The 21,623-nt window shown below is 38.3% G+C and overlaps 3 protein-coding genes across 5 annotated transcripts; 1 reads left to right on the top strand and 2 right to left on the bottom strand.

The window, feature by feature from the left end:
• Positions 1-1,319: 1,319 nt before the first annotated feature.
• Positions 1,320-2,464, top strand: LOC106293296 (60S ribosomal protein L18-2-like). Of its 3 annotated transcripts, none has more exons than XM_013728954.1 (5): positions 1,320-1,394; positions 1,505-1,593; positions 1,685-1,805; positions 1,892-2,074; positions 2,142-2,462. In XM_013728954.1, the coding sequence occupies exons 1-5, from the start codon at positions 1,392-1,394 to the stop codon at positions 2,298-2,300; spliced, it is 555 nt and encodes a 184-aa protein (XP_013584408.1). In that variant the 5' UTR covers positions 1,320-1,391; the 3' UTR covers positions 2,301-2,462. The 3 variants fall into 3 exon arrangements, with proteins under 3 accessions (XP_013584408.1, XP_013584407.1, XP_013584409.1); XM_013728953.1 differs by having other exon boundaries at positions 1,334-1,409; positions 2,142-2,464; XM_013728955.1 differs by having other exon boundaries at positions 1,376-1,394; positions 1,677-1,805; positions 2,142-2,459.
• A 13,571-nt stretch (positions 2,465-16,035) lies between these two features.
• Positions 16,036-17,369, bottom strand: LOC106293500 (bifunctional epoxide hydrolase 2). The gene is made up of 3 exons (XM_013729178.1): positions 16,806-17,369; positions 16,468-16,718; positions 16,036-16,393 (listed from the first exon to the last, which is right to left on the bottom strand). The coding sequence occupies exons 1-3, from the start codon at positions 17,307-17,309 to the stop codon at positions 16,126-16,128; spliced, it is 1,023 nt and encodes a 340-aa protein (XP_013584632.1). The 5' UTR covers positions 17,310-17,369; the 3' UTR covers positions 16,036-16,125.
• A 1,738-nt stretch (positions 17,370-19,107) lies between these two features.
• LOC106292418 (probable pectinesterase/pectinesterase inhibitor 21) lies at positions 19,108-21,118 on the bottom strand. Its single transcript, XM_013728006.1, has 2 exons — positions 20,104-21,118; positions 19,108-19,943 (listed from the first exon to the last, which is right to left on the bottom strand). Exons 1-2 carry the CDS (start codon positions 21,116-21,118, stop codon positions 19,108-19,110), a joined length of 1,851 nt encoding a protein of 616 aa, XP_013583460.1.
• Between the last annotated feature and the right edge of the window lie 505 nt (positions 21,119-21,623).

Below are 21,623 nucleotides of genomic sequence, written 5' to 3'. Positions count from 1 at the left end.
TAATCTGATCCTCCGCCGTCACCGAGGGTAGAATCGGAGTTTCTCCCCAGCTGACGCATCCGCCGCTGTTGAGCTCGATTCGAATCGCGACGTTTCCGACGGAGAGAGAAAGAGAGGTTTCGAGAGAGAGAGAGAGAGAGAGAAAGAACCAAAGACCACCGAAGACACGCTCCTCCTTTCATCCCATGCCTACACGTGTCCACAAAAAACCGTATCTAGTTTAGCCAAAATAAGCGACGCCTTTTCTTAATATTAGTATTTTTGATTTAACTTTAATGCATTATTAACATAAGATACCCCTAAATATCACCGATAATGATGCTCTAATACTTGTATTTGTATATTTGGGTGCCCATCATGTCCCCTCCCTAACATAGTTTTTACTTTTTGATAAAACAAGTAAGATTTTGTAAGCATTTTTTTAATCAAGGGACCGTAGATAATTAACAATGATAGTTGAACAGAACACCTTCCTTCTTCTTTTTTTTTGATCAGTTATATTATTTTGCAATGTATTTAGAACTAGCATGGATCATCTCGGACCCTTCACGCTCTCTGGATGAAAGATGAGCTCAAATCCATCACAATGTCACAACACCTCTTGCTGCTGAAGTCCTAGTGATGCGGGCTGCCCTCCAAGCAGCGACCTTGCTAAATGTGACCCACCTCCGGATGTTCTCCGATAACTAAACCCTGATCAGGGCCATCAACAACAAGTTCTTCGAGAAGAAGATCTACGGTACCATGAAGGATATTGAAGCAGTTTTCCTTCTGTTTATCGATCTATCTTTTTTTTTTCCTCCAAAAGCTGAGAATGGACAGACTGATACTTTAACCAAATTCATTCTCAGAAACCCAAGTTATGTAATGGGCCGGTCCACTGGCTAAACTCTTTCTACTTTTCCTAATGAATTATCTTTGAACAAAAAAAAAAAAGGATCACAAACGACGTCAAGTCCTGACTTAAGAATCAGAATAGATTTAAAGCATTGAAAAACAAATTTAACGTATAAACTTAAGAACTGGAAAATATTTAGAGCTCAAACTGAATAAAACTGTACGTTGAACAGAACACTTCAAATTGATACGATAGCGGATAAATATATATATAAAAAATTGTGTAAAAAAATCATATATAAAAAAAAAAAGAGAATTTGGTTCATGTGATAGTAGTTTCTTGATGCTGTGTCTGTTTTTAACATGTCCTGGGGGGTATGTAAATCAAAGAGGAAGTGTTAATGGGCTTATAGTTTTGGGCCCTTAGTGGAAATAAGAAAAAAAAACCTAAAATTGTGAGAAAACACTTTATAAAACTGTTTCATCACTTCTCTTGTAGAAGCTACGACGGCGGCGGCGGCGGCGGCACCACATCCCCGGAGGAGGAGGCTACAATGGTAAAATCTCTCTCTGTTTGTTTCTCTCTCTCCTGTCTCTCTTGTAACTTCGATTGTGACATTTGATTGATTCTGAGATCAATTCGATCGTGTTTTTTTTTTTTTGGCAGGGTGTTGATTTGATCGCAGGAGGTAAGAGGAAGAGACCAAAAGGACAGCTCCTAAGTCCGACGATGTCTATCTCAAGCTTACCGTCAAGGTCCAAACTTTAAACAAACGAATCTTTTGTCTTATTTTTGAGTGAATCTTGTTTGACATTTTGTGTAATGAAAAAAATTGCAGCTTTACAGGTTTCTGGTAAGGAGAACACAGAGCAAGTTCAATGCAGTGATCTTGAAGAGGCTTTTCATGAGCAAAGTCAACAAAGCTCCTCTTTCTCTATCCAGGCTCGTCGAGTTCATGACTGGCAAGGTTCCAATTTCGTTTAATCTCTGTTCCTTGGTGTACAAGTTAGTCCCCTAGGTCACGATATTCTGTTATCTTGATGGATATGATAGGAAGATAAGATTGCTGTCTTGGTTGGAACTATAACCGATGATTTGAGGGTACACGAGATCCCAGCTATCAAAGTTACTGCCTTGAGGTTCACTGAGAGAGCCAGAGCTAGCATTGAGAAAGCTGGTGGTGAATGCTTAACCTTTGACCAGCTTGCTCTCAGAGCTCCTTTGGGACAGAACACTGTAACTTCTCTCATCTTTCATCTTATCAACTTCGTGTGATATAAGTCACCTTTACTCGTTCGTACAGGTTCTGCTTAGAGGACCTAAGAACTCACGTGAGGCTGTGAAGCATTTTGGCCCTGCTCCTGGTGTGCCACACAGCCACTCCAAGCCGTATGTTCGGTCCAAGGGAAGGAAGTTCGAGAAGGCCAGAGGAAAGAGGAAGAGCCGTGGTTTCAAGGTTTAAGAAACATTGTCTCCTCTGCGTCTTTGAACTTGATTCTCGAGTCTTGTTTGCTTCTTACTTAATTAATCTCTATTGTAATCGGATTTTTGTTAGTGAATTGTTGCTGTTTCAGACAATATTTTTGTCAGTTTGTGAGTTGATTACTCATTTGTGCACTTACATACATTTAAACTTTTATAATATCAAAGTCTTATTCATAATCTGTTCCAAGTACAAAACACTTGCAAGAACGAGATTGTTATTTGAGAGTCAATGAAACAGACTTCATCAAGAACCCTCAATATATTATACAAATACGTATATCAGTTACTACTGGGCTCACGTGTGAAATTTACGTGCCACCTCGGCAACGGTGTTTATCAGAGCAACCACGTCGGTATTCGTTGGCAGGACGCGGAGGTCCATTATGAGGAACACAGTCTGCTAAATTTTTTGGATTATTATTAAAGCACCTGTTAACGGGGTCTATCCATGCCGGGGGGTCTCTTCCAGCCTCTGATTGCTCCACAATTACAGCGGCGTAGATCACCAACATTAATATCACACATGCCTTCATTTTCTGTTCTTAGGGGAATATGATTTGATCCTTTTTCTTTCTTTTTTCCTCTGGGTGAATTAAATGGAAAAAGTGATGTATATATATATATATACCTAGAAAATTAAGGCATACACTAATTTTAGCTGATCCTTGTTTAAAGTGTATACTAATCTAAAACTAAAGTTTCAGAGGAATAGATTATAACAAAGTCCTTTTAACCTAGCCGCCAAGGGAGACTTTCTCTGAAGCTTTCAGATCTGTCCTCTCCGGTGTCCGGTTCTCATCGCCGGCGTCGTGAGAGGGTGGGTTCATGTGTCTTTTAGTTCTTGTGCTCTGATTTTAGGTTTTGATGGATTGTCATGTTCAAGTTTCGAGCTTTGTCTCAGAGTTGAACTGTGTGTTGCGTCTGGCGCAAGATGTACAGGTCGCAGATGGTACGATGTAGCTGCTGGGAGTGGTGTGTTTGTTTTTGGCTGATGGCTACTAAGATCTGGCGGTTTGGATTGCTGGGTGAGGAGGTGCTGAAGGTTTGCGTCTCCACTCATAAAGTTTTGCCTTTTGTGAGGCTCAGGTGTTCGAAGAGCCAATTGTGGTTCAGACATGGCTTGGATTGATGACTCGGTCAGGATTACAAATCCAGCCTCTTGTTTACATCGATTTGTCTCTTTGGTTGATTTGGATTGTTTTATCTTGATCTTGGTGGCAACGGTCCAATCATGATGTTGATTGTTGCGAATCGTAAGTTTTGGCTGAGTTTCTCCGGCTCTAGTCCAATTGTTTGGAAATTTGGTTTATGTTTACTTATTGTGGGAAGTTGTAAGGTGGACTTCAATCGCTTCATACTATTATCGAAATGGAAGCGAATGGTTCTTAGTGTTGTTTCTCACTACAGAGATGATTTCAACTTCGGTTATGACCGTAAACGCAAGTCTTCAGAGGTTTCTATGCTGGTGTTGGAGCTCAAGAAAGAAGCAGTCTCAAACTATGGCCTGACAGTGCTGAATAGTTTTAAGCTATGCTGGCTCATGGTTTGGAGTGGTCTTTATATGCTTGTTCCTTATTGTGAAGCTATCGTATGTCATCTACTGATGTTACTTTCTAGCATTCACTTTTTATGTGTTTTCTCCTGTTTTCTTTTAGAGGTAGTTCATTTTTGGATTTCTCAGTATGTGGAGAACATTCTCAACATTTTGTAACTCTTTATTTTGATATTCAAACCCAGTGTTAAAAAAAAAAATTGGTGAAAAATAGAGGCTACTATACTCAATCAAAATTTCTACCGTTAAAGTCTGTTAGTTCTTTTCTTTTTAGTTTTGTGAGGAAGATTTGAGTTTCTCTTGGTTCGGAACAAAAGAAGAGAGCTCTGTTTTATTTATTTCTTATGTTACTTTCTAGCATTCACTCTTTATGTGTTTTCTCCTGTTCTTTTTTAGAGTTAGTTCATTTTTGGATTTCTCAGCACGTGGAGAACATTCTCAACATTTTGTAACTCTTTATATTGATATTCAAACCCACTGTTAAAAAAAAAAAATCTAAAACTAAAGATGCTAAAATAGAATTCTTTGGGATATTTTTTTCCATGGTTATGCTGGGTCTGGATTCCGTTTTTAGTAATATAGAAACATATATTTTTAGTAAAAAAAACAAAAGAAAAAAAACATATTTTTGTTGAAGTGTTAAATTCTTTAAATAAATGAATATATACAATGTCACAAACTTGAATGAATGAGAATGGGGAAATTTCAAACCACTCTATGCCTCACAGAGTACTCCAAAATCAGAAAATAGAGTATATGTTATCTATAAGAAAAATAAGAGTGACAACAACAGTCTAGGGATTTTTCAAAAAAAACAACAGTCTAGGGACATGCTATTTGAAAAGTAAATCACTTAAAGAGATCACACACAAACGAGCTGAAAGATACTTAATTCAATGAATAGCAGTGGATTTATATAGCCTTACACAAACAACTGAAACAGTTAAATTGCAGGAACTAACTCGACTAATTTATCTCAACAAGACTTCCTAAAGACTCGGGCTTATTTGACTAAGAAACAATAAGACAGAGACTTATTCAATGTCCAAATTCTCTAACAATCCCTCCCTTAGGTTGTTAAATCGTACAGATCTTAGCTTACTTAACATCAACAGCACCAACCATTCCACGAAGCTTCTCAAAACTGCTACCTGATTCTCTGTTGAACAATGACTCAATCGGTTACTCCACCATTCACCAAGTCCCTGAGATAATGAAATCTCACCTCAATTTGCTTACTCTTCCCATGAAACACCGGATGTTTAGACAGTTGTATATCTCTCTACCTAACTGCTCTTCTTCAGTTTATCAAATTCATGTCATCTAATATTTAACTTTGCTTGTTCTCGTGTGTAGGTTCTTCTTAAAGGACCTAAGAACTCACGTGAAGCTGTTAAGCATTTTTGGCCCTGCTCCTGGTGTGCCACACAGTCACTCCAAGCCTCATGTTCCGTCCAAGGGAAGGAAACTCGAGAAGGCTAGAGGAAAATAGAAGAGTCGTGGTTTCAAGGTTTAAGAACATTGTCTTGCGTCTTTGAACTTGATTCTCGAGTGTTGTTTGCTTCTTACTTAATCTCTATCGTAATCGGATTTTTGTTAGTGAATTTTTACTTCTCATTTGGTTGTCTCAGACAATATTTTAAGTTTGTTTCTACTGGATTCATCGTTAGTTAATTACACATTGTGCACTTACGTACATTAAGCTTTATAATATTAAAATCTTATTTATTAGTGATGGGTTTAACTCACGTCCAAAAATTAGTTCAAGAATATAAGATTGTCACATCACACATATATTGCCCAAGAATTTTACCATAAGCAATATGAGACTCTAATGTTATTCATAATCTGTTCGAAGTACAAAACACTTGCAAGAACAAGATTGTTATTTGAGTGTCAATGAAACAGACTTCTTCAAGAACCCATAATATAAATATATACATGAACATAATTTCTTAAATTACAACACCTATTTATTCAAATGCCTATATCAATTACTTGGTATATATATGTAATATCATGTGAAATTTACTCGCCACCTCGGCAACGGTATTTTTTTTTGCAACCACGACGGTCTTCTTTGTCAGGAATTAATCCATCTGCAGGAATACATTCGGCTGGAGGATTTTTACCTGCGCATTTGGCAAACCGATCTGCATCTACCTGCATTTCCTCAGCCTCTGATTGCTCCACAATTACAGCGGCGCAAATCACTATCATTAATATCACACATGCCTTCATTTTCTCTTCTTAGGGGAATATGATTGTTCCTTCTTTTTTTCTGCGCGAATTAGATGAAAAGTGGTGTATATATACATAGAAAATTAGGGCGTACACTAATTTTAGCCAATCTTCCGTTTTTAGTAATATAAAAACATATATTTTTAGAAAAAAAAAATATATTTGTTGAGCTGGTAAATTCTTTTAAAAAAAAATATTTACAGTATCACAAACTTGAAAGAATGAGGTTGATCACATTTTCAAACCATTCTATGCCTCACAAAGTATTCCAAAAACTTAAAAATAGAGTATGTGTAGGGTAACGAACCAGTCAACCCAAAAAATCTGGGCTCTCATTCCTTTCTTCACTGAGCTCTGGAAAACTGACCGTCGTCCAGTCGGCTCCGACCTTGGGAATGGTCTATTCCAGTTTCAGTTTGCGCAGGAAGAAGACTTACTAGCAGTGTTGGAAAAGCGACCATATCACTATGCAAAATGGATGGTTATAGTTCAAAGATGGGAGGAGCCTACAGTATCCAGAGACTTTCCCTCACTCATACCTTTCTGGATTATGGTTCAAGGGATCCCAATCCATCTATGGGCAGAGGAAACCATCCAGGAACTAGATGAAAATCTAGGTCTTTTTGAAAAACTAGAGATTACATCCACTACTGTGAAGATGAGAGTCCAAATCAACGGACTGCTGCCACTTATAAAGTCTTCAGTCATTGACTACTCCAATGGGGATGAAGTGACTGCAACATTCGTATATGAGAAACTTGAGCGACACTGCTCAAAATGTCACAGATTGGATCACGAAATTAGAGACTGTCTGGTGGCAAAACACCAAGAAAGAGAGGCAAAGGCCCAAGCTCTTAAGGAACAACCTATCTTGGATTTAAATGATCGGGTGGAGGGAAATACCACTCGAAAAGATGCCTCTGATGTTTTTCTCTTCTCAGCATCTAACTCCAATGGGGAAAGAAGTCGAAGAGAAAGAAGCTATGACCCTAGAGAGCGACGCTATGATGCGCGCCACACCCTGGAGGAAAGAAGAAGATATCGATCTAGCCAAGATACAGTTAGTCGAAGACAATTCAGAGATGATCCTCGAGAAAGAGAGAAAAGCTCTGGAAGCAGAACTTCTAATCATAGAGAACAAGGATACCAAAACAGAGAAGTATCTTCTCGATACCACAGAGAAGGTTATCTGCAAAGCGAGGAAAACAACCTGTCACCTCGTCATAGAGGAAGAACTGAAGCAAGAAGGAATGATCATCATGATCCGAAGGACAACAGACCCAGCTCAGAGAGAGCCCTACCACACAGAGACCATCAACCTCTAGTCACAAGAGAAGCACTCAATGAGGCTCTGGAGGAAGTTAGAGATACAATGATTCAGTATACTCAGTGTGCAGACCCGACGGAGAGCGCAGCTAGAAGGGAGAGAATGAGGAAGGCGGAGGAAAAGGGCCAATTGGAAGAAACAGCAGTTCGCATGGTGCAAGCAAACTTAAGCAGCAATGATGCGGAGGGGCCATCCAAAGAGACTGAGAATTCAGCAGAAAGAATCCCAGCCAGCCTAAGACTTGGACCATCAGTACCTGTAGAGATAGAAAAAGAGGCAGCACCAACAAAGAAAAGACTAGGACGTCCTCCAGGAAAGCGCACAATCCCATTAAGCCCAAAACTAACAAAAGGATCTACTTCAAGGAAAAGAAAGATCCAACAGACTAAGCCCCCAATGGTGCGCAGGAAAATGATTACAGAGGAGGCAAAGGCTTCAAGACAGAAGACTCGGGGGCGAATCTCAAACTCTCATGATGCCGAAGGATCAACCAATACGTCCGATAACCAGCCTCTATGCAATACGGTACCGGCGAAGGCAAAGAGAAAGACGGATTTTCGAAATCCGTCTACTCTCGGTTCTTAAAAGTGGCAAGTTGGAACTGTCAGGGGTTAGGGAATCCTCGGACAGTTCGACGTCTGAAAGAGATGAAGAGAGACATCTTTCCGGACATTATATTCCTTATGGAGACAAAAAATCCTGATGCTTTCATCCTAAAGAAGACAGAGCAACTGCAATATGAACACTCTCACCTAGTTTCACTTGTCGGACATGGAGCTGGAGGTTTGTGCCTCCTATGGAAATAAGAGCTAAAACTCCAGATTATATCATCTTCTGCAAATTGTATTGACACAAGTATTGAGTTTGAAGGGAAACAGTTTTATGCCTCTTTTGTTTATGGAGATACCGACAAACCAAAACGGAGAGCCCTATGGGACACTTTGATCGCACTGAACGCTGAAACAGAAGCCCCGTGGTTCTTAACTGGGGACTTTAACGATCTTCTCAACAACTCAGAAAAAGATGGCGGCCCTGCCCGACCCGAAAGCTCCTTCACGGACATGCGCACTTTCTATTCCGAAGGAGACCTATACGATCTACAACACTCGGGAGATTGCTTATCTTGGCGGGGTCAAAGAGGAGATTTCCTCGTGCGGTGTCGACTAGATAGGGCTGCAGCTAATAGCCATTGGGCTGAACTGTTCCCAAATGCGAGATCGCACTATCTCACATATGAAGGATCCGACCATAAACCCATCTTATCTTTCTTCGAACCTGATAAGAAGAAGCGGCGTGGCCTATTCCGGTATGATCGGAGACTCAAGAACAACCCAGAAGTTAAAGCACTGGTCAAACAAGCTTGGAAAAACAATCCAAGCATCACTGTCAATGACAGAATCAACTTAGTTCGGTCGGCCTTAATACAATGGAGCAAACAACAATATCAAAACAGCAGAGAACAAATCGAGAAGAAGAAGGAAGAATTGGACTCTGCTATGTCTGATCCTGCCAATGATACGGAGCTCATTGCGCGAGTTTCAAATGAGCTAAATGAGGCATATATATCAGAGGAGGAATATTGAAGACAAAGGAGCAGGCTATTGTGGCTTAGCCTCGGAGATAAGAATACCGGTTTCTTCCATGCGATAGCCAAGAACCGTAAGAGAGCGAATGCCTTCTCGGTTATCGAAGACGAAGAAGGAGCTATGGTATATCAGGAAGATCAAATTGGAAAAGTCATTGTGACCTATTTCCAAAAACTTTTTGAAGCGATAGAAGGCAACCGCGAGGAGACTGTCATGCTGGCCCTGTCCCCAATGGTGACCGACGAGCAAAATAATGAACTGGTCTTGGTACCGACCGCTGCTGAAATAAAAGAGGCCGTCTTTTCAATTCATGCCGACAAAGCTCCTGGCCCGGACGGTTTCTCAGCCAATTTCTACCACTCAAACTGAGAAAACATCGGAACAGAGATAGTGAAGGAGATCCAAGAATTCTTCTTGTCCGACAACCTGCCAGCTAAGATAAATGAAACTCATATTCGGCTCATCCCCAAGATCCCCAGCCCCCAGCGAGTCACGGAGTACAGACCCATCGCTTTGTGCAATGTGTACTATAAGATCATCTCCAAAATCTTGACAAAACGTCTCCAACCGCTTCTAACGAACATCGTCTCGGAAAACCAGTCTGCATTTGTGCCGGGAAGAGCAATCTGGGACAATGTCCTCATCACACATGAGGTGCTTCATTACCTCAAGACGTCTGACGCAGCTAAGAGATGTTCTATGGCGGTGAAAACCGATATGAGCAAAGCTTATGACCGCCTCGAGTGGGAATTCATAAGGCTGGTCTTTCAAAGATTGGGTTTCCATCCCAAATGGATCGCGTGGATAATGCAATGCGTGTCTACTGTTACATACTCCTTCCTTATTAACGGTTCTCCTAGAGGAAGAGTCACACCGAACCGTGGGATCCGACAAGGAGACCCACTCTCACCATACATATTCATACTATGTAGTGAGGTACTCTCGGGCCTGTGTAACAAAGCTCAAGAAGGCGGGTCCCTCAAAGGAATACGAGTAGCTCGAGGGACTCCTCGGCTCAATCACCTTCTCTTCGTGGACGACACGATGTTCTTCATACGGGCCACTCAAGAAAGTAGCCAAGCCCTAAACAGCATACTTAAGAGATACGAAGAAGCTTCGGGACAAACTATAAATGTCGATAAGTCATCTGTGACTTTCTCAAGGCGCACTCCAACGGCTCTGAAATCAACCGTGAAAGACACACTGCAGATACAAAAGGAAGGTGGGATAGGCAAATATCTAGGATTGCCAGAACATTTTGGAAGATCAAAGAAAGACCTCTTCTCTTCTATCGTGGATCGGATAACACAAAAAGCTCGCGGCTGGTCTAATAGATTCCTCTCAACGGCCGGCAAAATGACGATGTTAAAGAGTGTCCTCTCACCTATCCCCTCTCATGCCATGTCATGTTTCGAACTTCTGGTGTCTCTATGCAAAAGGATCCAATCAGCGCTCACTCGGTTCTGGTGGGATGACAGTATGGAAAAAAAGATTCCTCTCAACGGCCGGCAAAATGACGATGTTAAAGAGTGTCCTCTCACCTATCCCCTCTCATGCCATGTCATGTTTCGAACTTCTGGTGTCTCTATGCAAAAGGATCCAATCAGCGCTCACTCGGTTCTGGTGGGATGACAGTATGGAAAAAAAGAAGATGGCTTGGATTGCTTGGGATAAACTCATTCGCCCTAAGGAACATGGAGGACTGGATTTCAGAGACATCCAAAGTTTCAATGAAGCTTTCCTTGCAAAGCTCAGCTGGAGGATTATTAACAACCCTGACAAATTGCTGAGCCGCATTCTTCTTGGCAAATATTGCACCTCTGAAGATTTCCTATATGTTTCCGAGAAAAGCGAGATATCTCATGGATGGAGAGGAGTTCTAAAAGGGCGAGATCTGATAATAGAAAACGCAGGATGGGAAATAGGTAATGGGGAAAACATCAACATATGGAATAAACCTTGGCTCAGCTGTGACTCTCAGGAACGTCCAATGGGCCCGGCGCCGATGATCTTTCAACACCTCACTGTGGCAGATTTTCTGCTCTCTAATAATGAATGGGACTTAGATATGATACGACTGGTCCTCCCGTTTGAGGAGCACAAAATCTGCCTGCTCAAACCCAGTCGCACCGGGGCGCCCGATAAGCTAGCATGGTTAGGCACGGAGACATAAAGCTACACAACGAAGATGGGATACGCAAAAGCTCTCTCAAACCGAACGGACTTGATGAACATCACGCAAGAGGACCAGAACTTCAACTGGAAGAAGGCAGTTTGGGGGCTTAAGACTTCACCGAAGACAAAACTATTTGTATGGAAAGTTCTCCATGGCGCGATCTCGGCGGGAGAAGCTCTGCGTGCACGCCACATTAACGTAGAGGGGAAATGCAAGCGATGCAACATGCCTGAATCTATAGATCATTTGTTCTTTCATTGTTCTTATGCGAAACAGATATGGACTTCCTCCCCTGTTTCTTCAAGAATTGAGTACAATGAATCTATAGACATACATTATTATAATTACTGAAAATATTGGTTTAAGAACTGTCTATAACTAAAAGAACTGTGTATAACTAAAATACTGTGGCACATCTGGACAGCGAGAAACAATCTGGTTTTCAATGACAAGCAACTCTCTTCTGAAGATACTCTGTCAAAAGCCATCCAAGCGGCAAGAGAACGGGGATCTGCTCAACAAAAGATTGCCCCAATGAAGAGTCCGATGGCGCAAAAGCTCACGCCAAATGCGGGTTGCGTCCTAGTTAAAACTGATGCTGCCTGGAAAGAATCTTTAAACATTGCAGGCCTGGGATGGACAGTGGAAAATCAGAGTGGAACCGCTCAATTCTCAGCTCCTGCTCACTATGTGAAAACAGCTTTGGCTGCGGAGGCTCTGGCTTTACGAGAAGCCATATGGAAATGCCGGGAACTAGGACATGCGAGGATCAGGTGTGAATCGGACTCGGCAGTTCTAATCAAGGCAATCAAGGCGAAAACCTCTCTAGCTGGCCTCTATGGGGTCTTGGCTGATATCCTATCTTTATCTTCTTGTTTTGAGTTTATCTCTTTTAGCTGGATTCCCCGTGGGAAAAACATTGAAGCTGATATGCTAGCAAAACAGAGTTTGTCTGTTGAACTGGCCTTATTGGCTCCACCTACTTTGATTTGAGGATTTAATACAAGTGTGTTTCAAAAAAAAAAAAGAGTATCTGTTATTTACCCTGTGTTATCTATAAGAAAAATCAGAGTGACAAAAAAAAAAAATCAGAGTGACAATAACAGTCTAAGGTTGTCATCTATTTACTGATGGGGACATGTTCAGTTAACCAAATTAAACAAATTAACAATAAAATGAAGATCTAGATGAAGAAGTACCAAACACATTTTAAGGAGCTAGGACGCAACGAAAAGCAAAGATTCTTCAACATAAGTATAATCAAAGCATAAGAAGCGTTCCCGACCAGTTCTCCCAAGACCATTCCACCAAGCAAGCTCAGTTCGCCCCAACAAACAACAACTTACAAAAGGTCAATAAAATATTAGTACAACTCCAAGTTCAAAGGAAAACTAAGCAGAATACAATAATAGACTAATAGCCCTTGAAGCACAACTAAGGAAATGTATCTTCAAGAATGAACTGGACTACAATAAGATCAAAAAGACCACAAAAGAAGCTCAACTTTAAGACAAAAAGGTGATGTCATGACCCGTTTTTCACATGATTGTTGTGATCTGCCAAGTTGTTTTTGCACGATCATTTAGATTGGTAGAAATTTTGGTTCAGTCTAGGGCTTGTGAAGAGATGTGAACCGGTTTTCCTTACCGCTTGTGAAGAGATCTGAACCGGTTACATAACTCGACTAAAGACATTTCCAGATTGTTCATTTAACTTGAGATTTTTATTTAACTTTTCTCAACGAGAATCAGTTCAGTTTCCATTGTTAGCTAAATCTACTCTAGCGAATTATTTCTACATAATAAGTGATTGCGCTAATTTTTTTTATGTTTATGATTTATTTTTATTCTTACTTTTATTTTTTTTAAGCCACACAGAAAGAGTACTACCATCTTTTTCCAACCTTTTTGAGGTTACAAACATAGACATGAAGCGGTGTTTTCTTGGATCCCCAATCAGAGGAGCTCCACGAATACGTCATTGCAAGGATTGAAAAGCACCAAACTCAGCTGACATAACAGTCTTCTGATGGATTTTCCATCCAATCGGTGTTTGCCCGCAATTTCGCGGATGAAAATATTATACGAAAGTACATGTTATGTTTATAATGTTATAATTGTTGAATAAGAATTAGAAATATTAAAATTTTATCATTTAATAGTTTGATAATCAAAAAATTTAGTATCTACTTTTAGAAGAACCGTAAAACTTAAGCTAGTTCGACTACATAAATATAAGCCACTAACAATATTTTCTTAAATGCAAGTAATATTACAATTGGTTCAAGTAATTGGTTGTAAATTATCTTTTAGTTTATTTTAACACGTGAAAGCGAAAACACTTTAGCTATAAAAAATGTATTTTGTGTAGTTTCAAAAAGATGGTTAGAAGCTTCTATAGCTCTGGCATCTTCGTTGATGATTTGTTTTATTTATGTTTCTTTCATTTGTTTGATTGTTTTCTTTTTAACACGTGAAAACGGAAACACTTTAGCCATAAAAATGTACTTTGTGCAGTTCCAAGAAGATGGTTAGAAGCTTCTATAGCTCTGGCATCTTCATTGATGATTTGTTTTATTTATGTTTCTTTCATTTGTTTGATTGTTTTCAATTTATTTTAAACTGAACAAAAAAATAATCGGTTTATGTGTTTCTTTCAAAACATTTGCCAAAAAAAAGTTTCAGATATTACTAAAAACTAAACTTTATTTTTATTAAATAGTATTTAAATCTAAATAAAAATCTAAATAGCACTGCAAAATATAAATAAAAATCTAAAATATCAACTATTGAAATTATAAGATTTCACATATGAACGTTTATCTAACAAAAAATCACTTAAATAATTTATATTTTAATATAGAAATAAATAGTGTGTTATAATTTATATGATTTAAATGACTTATTTTTTGAAGCATAATAACCATAAGTCACTTAAATTAGTTCTGTTTAAATAGATAAGATAATAAGTGTGAAATAATTCTATACATTTATACAACTATAATTAGATCTAGAAAGGTTTATATATATATAGATTTGATAAATGTCTCATAAATGATTTAGAAACTCTAATAAAATGATTTTGTAGGGCAGAATTAAAAAAATGTTTTTATATAATTTCAATTTTTTTATAAATGATTTATAAATCTCGTGTGGGTTTTAAAAAACATTAAATTTCTAATAATGCCTTATATACAAATCTAATTCTTTATATAAGAATATACAATCATTATATTTATTTCTATAAAAATATATTAAAATATTTCAAAATAATTTTAAATAAATAGCTTATAAAAATAAGAAAATTGATAAATCATTATATATTATTTCTATAATTATTACCATAAATTATTATTTGTAATATTACTTGTGTTTTTTTGGAAACTTGTATTAATTGGTTCAAGAGTTTCCTTTTATTTTTAGCTTTGATTAAAATAAATATTTAATAATAGTCAACAACCAATCTTATAAGAAATTTTTGAAACTTCACTTAAGAGAATTAAATAAGGTGAATCAATACCATTAAAAGGGGATCATTCCCATTTTTTGTCCTTAATGAAATACTTCAGTTTTCCAAAATTGTCCTTAATTTTATGAACAAACTAAAATTTTCATTAATGACATTATTGTCTTTCGGTTTTTGGGCTTATCATTAAATTTAAATGGACTTTGATTTGGACGTATTAGTTTCACGCCACTTTTAAAACAAGAGAATTATATACTTAAATCAAACCTAAAATCAATACCATTAAAAGGGGATTCCCATTTTTTGCCCTTAATGAAATAATTTATTTTTCCAAAATTGTCCTTAATTTTATGAACAAACTAAAATTTTCATTAATGGCATTATTGTCTTTCGGTTTTCGGGCTTATCATTACATTTAAATGGACTTTGATTTGGACGTATTAGTTTCACGCCACTTTTAAAACAAGAGAATTATATACTTAAATCAAACCTAAAATTGGGCTTAAATAATTAACTTCTTTGGGCTTATATAACTATACAACAATATATATACTTAGATAAAACCTAAATTCACGCTTAAGGATTATGATGCTACCTTGATTTACACGTACCTTTGATTAAAGCAAGAGAATATACTCCATTATTAATCAATATCGTTAAAAGAGGACATTCTCAAATTATATCCTTAATGAAATTTTTAAATCTAAAATAAAAACACAAACATAACGAAAATAAACTAATATTGTCATATCCTTTTTTGTACTATCATTTTTTTATTCAGATGACATAATAAAATTTCATCAAATTCAAAGGAATCACTAATTTATGTAATATTAAAAAAATATGAGTAATTTAATCAATTTTTTAATAAAATACTATCAGATATTTTATGTTTTATCGGATCAATGGTATCAGATCGCAGGTTAATAGTGAGTTTTTTTTATTTTTACCGAGTTATATCAGATTTTAAGTAACAATTTTTTAATTAAATCCGAACTGGATTATATACAATGTATCGGGTCTATAGGTTCAACCATGAATCTAGGTCGGATATGAAAACAAATCTTAAACTCAAACATTATTATAGAACAACTAAGAAATACCATATTTTGATAAAAAAAACAATGATAAAAGCCTAAAAACTCAATTGTTATGGTTCGAAACAAAAATAATGGTAGTTTGTAAATCAGTTTTCGATCAATAAATGAAAACAAACAAATCCGCGCTTTCTAAGCGCGGGTCAAAAATCTAGTCCTCTATTAATATACATGGATCTATTACTTTAGTTTTTTTATTTAATAATTAATTTCAGACAATATTTAAGTTTACTTCATTTTCACTATTCTCTTCTTCAGTAGCACAAAATCCTGCAATTTATATCTTATTCATAATCTGTTCGATCGAAGTACAACACTTGTTATTTGAGAGTCAATAAAACAGACTTCACCAAGAACCCTAAAAGCTTCTGTAGTTGTCCTGAAGCTTGGTAAAGAAGTCATTGATGTGAGCAGTGACCTCTTGAGGTTTCTCTTGGTTGACAAAGTGACCAGCATCTTCAATCACAACTACCTCCTGAAGATTTGGAACATCTGCAGCAAATCCACCACCGTGAATGTACTCTTTAACCCCCGGCGTGGTGTAAACCATGTCCAAATCACCGGTCATGAACTTCACCGGAACTTGAATCTTTGCCCCGGTCCATGGTGCAGTGAGTTCCCATGTCCTTGCATCATCCAAGAACTGATTAAAATCTAACTCCAAAAGGCTTTGAAACAGAACTTCATGTTAAGAACTTACAGATCCATGGCTCTGTAGTAGTTAAGTCCACCGGTAAATCCTGTCTTCTCGAATTTGGAGACGTAGTAATCGAGATCTTCCTTTGAAAACCATTCAGGAAGTTCAACTTGTTCGCAGTTAGGGTTAGGGTTTGCTCCAAAGGGGTTATCCTTAGGTAGAATCGGTGGGCCGAGTTCCCTCCCTGTGAAGATGTTCTTCAGAACTCTTCTTGGATCTGCACATGCAATCTCTCCTTCAGCCTTCCCTGGTTCCTGCAAATTCACAACGCTAAAATAAATTAAAACACAGTTGGATGCAACCAAACTATGTTAAATGAATGGTGTAATCTATTATGAAACCTGAAATCTACAAATGTAGTAATCATCTCCAAACACAGCCTTAAACCCTTCAACAGGCTTGACCTTAGGGTTTCTTGGCCTATACGGCACACTCAAACACACAAAACCCTTAATCTTCTCCGGTCGGAACAAACAGAGATACCATCCGACAATGGCCCCCCAGTCATGACCCACCAGAAACACCTTCTCTTGATCTCCAGCAACACTGTCAATAAGAGCCACCAGGTCACCCACGAGGTGAAGACACGTGTACTCTGAGAAAGACTCCGGCGAGTCAGAGTCTCCGTAGCCTCGGAGGTCTGGAGCTACGGCTCGGTAACCTAGAGATGATAACGCAGTGATCTGGTGACGCCAAGTGTACCAGAGATCAGGGAATCCGTGGAGGAGAAGCACCACGGTTCCTTCTTTGGGACCTTTCTCGGCAATGTGCATTGTGATGCCATTGACGCTCACCATTCTATGATCGATTCCCTCCATTTCTCCTTTATTTTTTGTTGGATCCATGAATATGTAGGAGAGTAGTTTTTGTTGTGATATAAATAGAGAACTTAAATGAAATTACTTTAGTTCTGTTGCTAAACTCTTTTACCTACTAAGTATTTTTTAGATAGCAGTGCCAGTGGAATATGCTTATATAATTAACTGTGGCAAGTTGAAAAGCCTACATAAATTAGTATTTACACGATTACTTAAATCTGTGAGGTAAATACTATTTTGAATAATAAAATCAAAACTACAACAATTGAGTGACAAATTGTATTCCAGTTAGGCAGTTACATACCATGATACCAATATCAAAAGTCATTACAAAGGAAAAAAAAAAAGATAAATAAACTTTGACCCCAAAAAAGAGATTAATATACTTTTCTCCTCAAGATTATCGAAATTCATTTATTGACAACAATTTAAAATTTTTGTGAAAAAAATAAAGAAAGGAGGCATATTATAATGTTGAGCTTCTCAAAAGAAGAGTCCTTCCCAATTGGTGAAAGAGAGAAGTAAATGCAGAGAAGTAAAGCGTAGAGATGTAGGTGGTTGAGACTAGGCGTGCATGCAAAACTGCCTTGCAGAAGCCACTTTCCTTTATTTGCCACAATTTGTATGTTAACCCAAAATAAAATATTGTCTATATCTACCTAGAATAGAGTAAATTGTGTATCCAAATTAAATGTTGGTTTTGTTTCAGATCTACTCATCAGCTTAATTTTATTTTATTTTTTTTTGAACACCCAGCTTAATTTGATTAATATGTCGAAATTTATGGATTTTTCTTTTGAAAAAGCTAGCGTAGAATTCGAAGAATGCAAGGACGGACACTTACTGTCTGACACATTTTGTAAGAAAATATATGCTCTTTTCTTTTCCGCTGATTTGATCACTGCATAGAGACCAGGTTTAAAGTGGAGATAACAAGTCTTTCGTTTGGTGATTTTATTTTATCTAATTCCACCACTAGTTGGATTGTTAGAATTGAATCAGATAGAACATCGAGAAAAATATAACGTGGAAAACATCTGGAGGGAGGTTGACCGGATCATGTATTTGAATTCTAGCAATGAGATGAGTAAAAGATGAAAGTGCGAAAAAAAAAAGATGAAAGTGCGGAAATGAAGTGAATGCAGCAGAAGTAAATGAAGTTAGGTGTAACAACTTCTGTTTCCTGAAAATGTCATCTTTCTTCTATGAAAGAAAGATAATCAAAACTTATTTTTTGGTGAAAGCAATTTGGTTTCACTATTTATGCCTTCATGCATGGGGGTGCAAGTTTACGTTAATAGTAATAATTTATGAATTTCTATTTTCATAATCTTGTCCTGATTCATAAATTGATAAATGTATGGAGGAGGTGTGTGTGTGTGTGTGATATGGTGAAATGAATTTAATGAATCACATTCTGAATAACATTGAGTGACCTCTATATTACTTTTTCAGTTTTTTGCATAGCACTTTTACGATTTGTATCAGCGAAAATAAGTGTATATATTTTTCTTAAACATTGTGTTTCATACGAAATAAATAAGCTATTATCTCCAATTCGATTTGCAGGTTTTAATTTCGTTTAGGATACATAAGTAAAAGAAAACTAATTTATCTAAACTATTTCTACATAATCATTATTATTATTAAGATTTATAAACAACATCTTTAATATATTGTGATATTAGACATGAGTTTAATCTCAACAATTTGGCAATAATCCTGAATTCCTCAAGGTTGTGCAAATGTTTTTTTTTTTTGTTTCCAGATTTTCTTGAATTAGAGTAGGAAATAAGCACATTATATGGCATCTTAGTCGATCTTTCTAGTTAGACTTTGAAACTATCTTAATAGACCCTTGCGGGGAAGCTGCTGGAGAAACTGAGCCAGCACCACTTGTATCCGTGAAGGAGGAGAAACCTGAAGCAGCTGGGTCGCTGGGGATTATGGTTGCAGCATTAGGGTTTGCAGCCAAGAGGCCAGGAGTGTACGGGACACCTTTGCCCTGAACCCAAACATCACTTTGAATGTACTGATCCGGTGTGAACATAAGGATCTCTTCGTTGCTCAGTGTCTTAATTCCGGGCCAAGTAACCCGGTTTGCAAGGGTTGCTCCAGGTCCTGTGTTCTGGACTTCAGAGTAGAACAATGTGTCGAGACCGAAGTTTCCGAGCCATGGTTGCCATCCTTGTGGCTGGATGAAATCCGGAATGAAAGTGTTCATGATAATAGTCCTTGAATACTCTTTCCATGGCCTTCCGAGATAGGCTTTGCTAGTTTCCTTGACTGCCAAGTAATCCGGTTCGCCGGCAATCGTGCAACCTTGGAACACAAATCCTGTTGATTCCCTCACGTCTTTGCGACCGTGAGCTGTGATCGGACATGCCTGGTTCGGGAGTGGCTTCCTCACCAACAAAGTGCAGTTCTGGAAAACAGCAGCCGCGTCTCCAAAGAGAAAATCAATGGTGCCTGAGATGGTGCAATCACGGTAGAACTGACGGTGGGAGTGAGCGTAGAGCGTGTCTTGGTAACCATCGAATCTACAGTTGAAAAATATGGACTCATCTGATTGTACCCTAATTGCAACGGCTTGATGTTTGATTGCCCCGGCAGTGTTTACAAACCCTATGTTCTTGGCAATGAAGTAGTCTCCAACGATGGCTGCATTAACATTAACATTAACATTATATGACTTCTAAGTACAAATAATCATATATATACAATGTTCAAAAAAATATTTATACTGTAACTAGACGCTTTATAAGAAATTATTGATTAGGATGTGTAAATCGATTTATAGAACACTGAATATATATCTTACCAACAGTGGCGGTACGGTAGGTAGTGATACCGTCCTTGTAATTTTTGCTACCGGAAATGATGGTTTTCTCGGGACCATCGCCGATGAACACGAGATGAGTCATGCTCTTGTTGACTTGAACGTACTCCTTGTAGATTCCAGCCTTAATGTGAACTACAAAAGTCGTGTTCTTCTTCTTTGGAACGTGCTTCAACGCGTCGTTGATCGTTGCATACTGACCGCTCCCGTCCTGAGCCACAACAATATCAGGCTTCGCATCGGAGTACCCGGAAGCAGCCTGCAAGAGCCTACGCCCTCGCTGGTCCACCCAGGAGGGAATTTCCTGGGCCAAAAGCCGGCGGCTGTTCAGCCCAGGAATACCCATTTGGCCCACGAAATTCGACATTTCGCTGATGATCGCTAGCCCGTTGTGTGTCAACTCGATAGCCGTCTTCAAGGCTTTCTTCATGGTCTCTCCAGCATTCCCTTGCGTTCCTTGAAACCCTTCAAGGCAAGTTTCCTCGTGGCTTATCGCCGCGCTGAGCCAAATCCTCAGATTGATCAAAACCTCGTCGAGCTTGTGGAACTCAAGCTTCCCTAGCTCCTCAAAGGAGTTACTAAGCTCTCCCAACGCGTAATCCATCAGCTCCTTGCACTGATCAAGTGCCATCCTTGTCCTCGGATCCTTCTGAAGATCGATAATCGTCTGAGACTTCTTAGCCGCGTCGGTGATCTGCTTCATCGTGACACTGAACGCGGTCTTAACCAACTCCATCGGGTCAGTCGTATTCTTCCCGTTCTTCATGAGACTGTCTTCACAAGTCTTTTTGTAATCCGTTGGTGCACATATGTCCTTGACGGCTTTGACGGAAGCCGTTATCTGCCCGTTACCTTCAGAGTCACCTTTACCATCGTTCTTGCTGAGGTTGACACCGACGGTAACGGCGACGACCATGGAGATTAGAAGAACAGAGGAGATTGAGATAACAGCATACCTCTTCTTTCTCTTGGAATCATCGTCGTACCCGTACGACATACTGTTTGTTTTTGAAGTTAGAGATGTTAGTTGTTCTGAGAAAACGAGATTGTGAGTTTTTATGGACTCTTTCGAAGGTTAAGTAGCTTCCTAAGGAGTGTGCATCTGTTCGTAGTTGTCAAGGGGGACAAATTAAGAGTTCGTTACTCTGGTTGCTCTGTTTTATGAGGCTTGGCGGGAAAATTGGCTAGTGAGAAATTAATTAAGTCTTATTTTAGGGATTCAAAACCTCATTTTTGTTTGTTCGTTTGTTTGTTCTAGTTTTTCCTCTAATCTGAATAATCAGTGTCTTAATCGTGTTTAGTAACTACTAACTGACATACATTCTATTTTCTTAGAGGAAAAAATACAGTTTCCTACAGATATTAGTATGGAGTTTTTTGCCATCGCTTAATCCACTTTCAACATCATTTCCAAATTTGTTTTTATTTGAAGTAATGCCTTTTATGTTTATATTCTAGAATAAATATGAGAATTTAAAACATTTTTTGGCACATTATAAATT

This window comes from Brassica oleracea, chromosome C5 (assembly GCF_000695525.1).
Source record: "Brassica oleracea var. oleracea cultivar TO1000 chromosome C5, BOL, whole genome shotgun sequence".
Classification (NCBI taxonomy): Eukaryota; Viridiplantae; Streptophyta; class Magnoliopsida; order Brassicales; family Brassicaceae; genus Brassica; species Brassica oleracea.
The sequence above is the reverse complement of the archived record's forward strand: the minus strand, read 5'-3'. Positions and strand labels throughout refer to the sequence as shown.

Bases quoted from the DNA above. Each gene is read 5' to 3' on its own strand.
- LOC106293296 (XM_013728953.1), top strand. The intron at 1,594-1,684 runs GTCCAAACTTTA...GCAGCTTTACAG, and splicing joins ATCTCAAGCTTACCGTCAAG to GTTTCTGGTAAGGAGAACAC. The intron at 2,075-2,141 runs GTAACTTCTCTC...TCGTTCGTACAG, and splicing joins CTCCTTTGGGACAGAACACT to GTTCTGCTTAGAGGACCTAA.
- LOC106293500 (XM_013729178.1), bottom strand. From the start codon at position 17,309: ATGGATCCAACAAAAAATAAAGGAGAAATGGAGGGAATCGATCATAGA. The intron at 16,719-16,805 runs GTTTCATAATAG...GTGAATTTGCAG, and splicing joins ACTACATTTGTAGATTTCAG to GAACCAGGGAAGGCTGAAGG. The intron at 16,394-16,467 runs GTAAGTTCTTAA...GGATGATGCAAG, and splicing joins TACTACAGAGCCATGGATCT to GACATGGGAACTCACTGCAC.
- LOC106292418 (XM_013728006.1), bottom strand. From the start codon at position 21,118: ATGTCGTACGGGTACGACGATGATTCCAAGAGAAAGAAGAGGTATGCT. The intron at 19,944-20,103 runs GTAAGATATATA...ATGTTAATGCAG, and splicing joins CTACCGTACCGCCACTGTTG to CCATCGTTGGAGACTACTTC.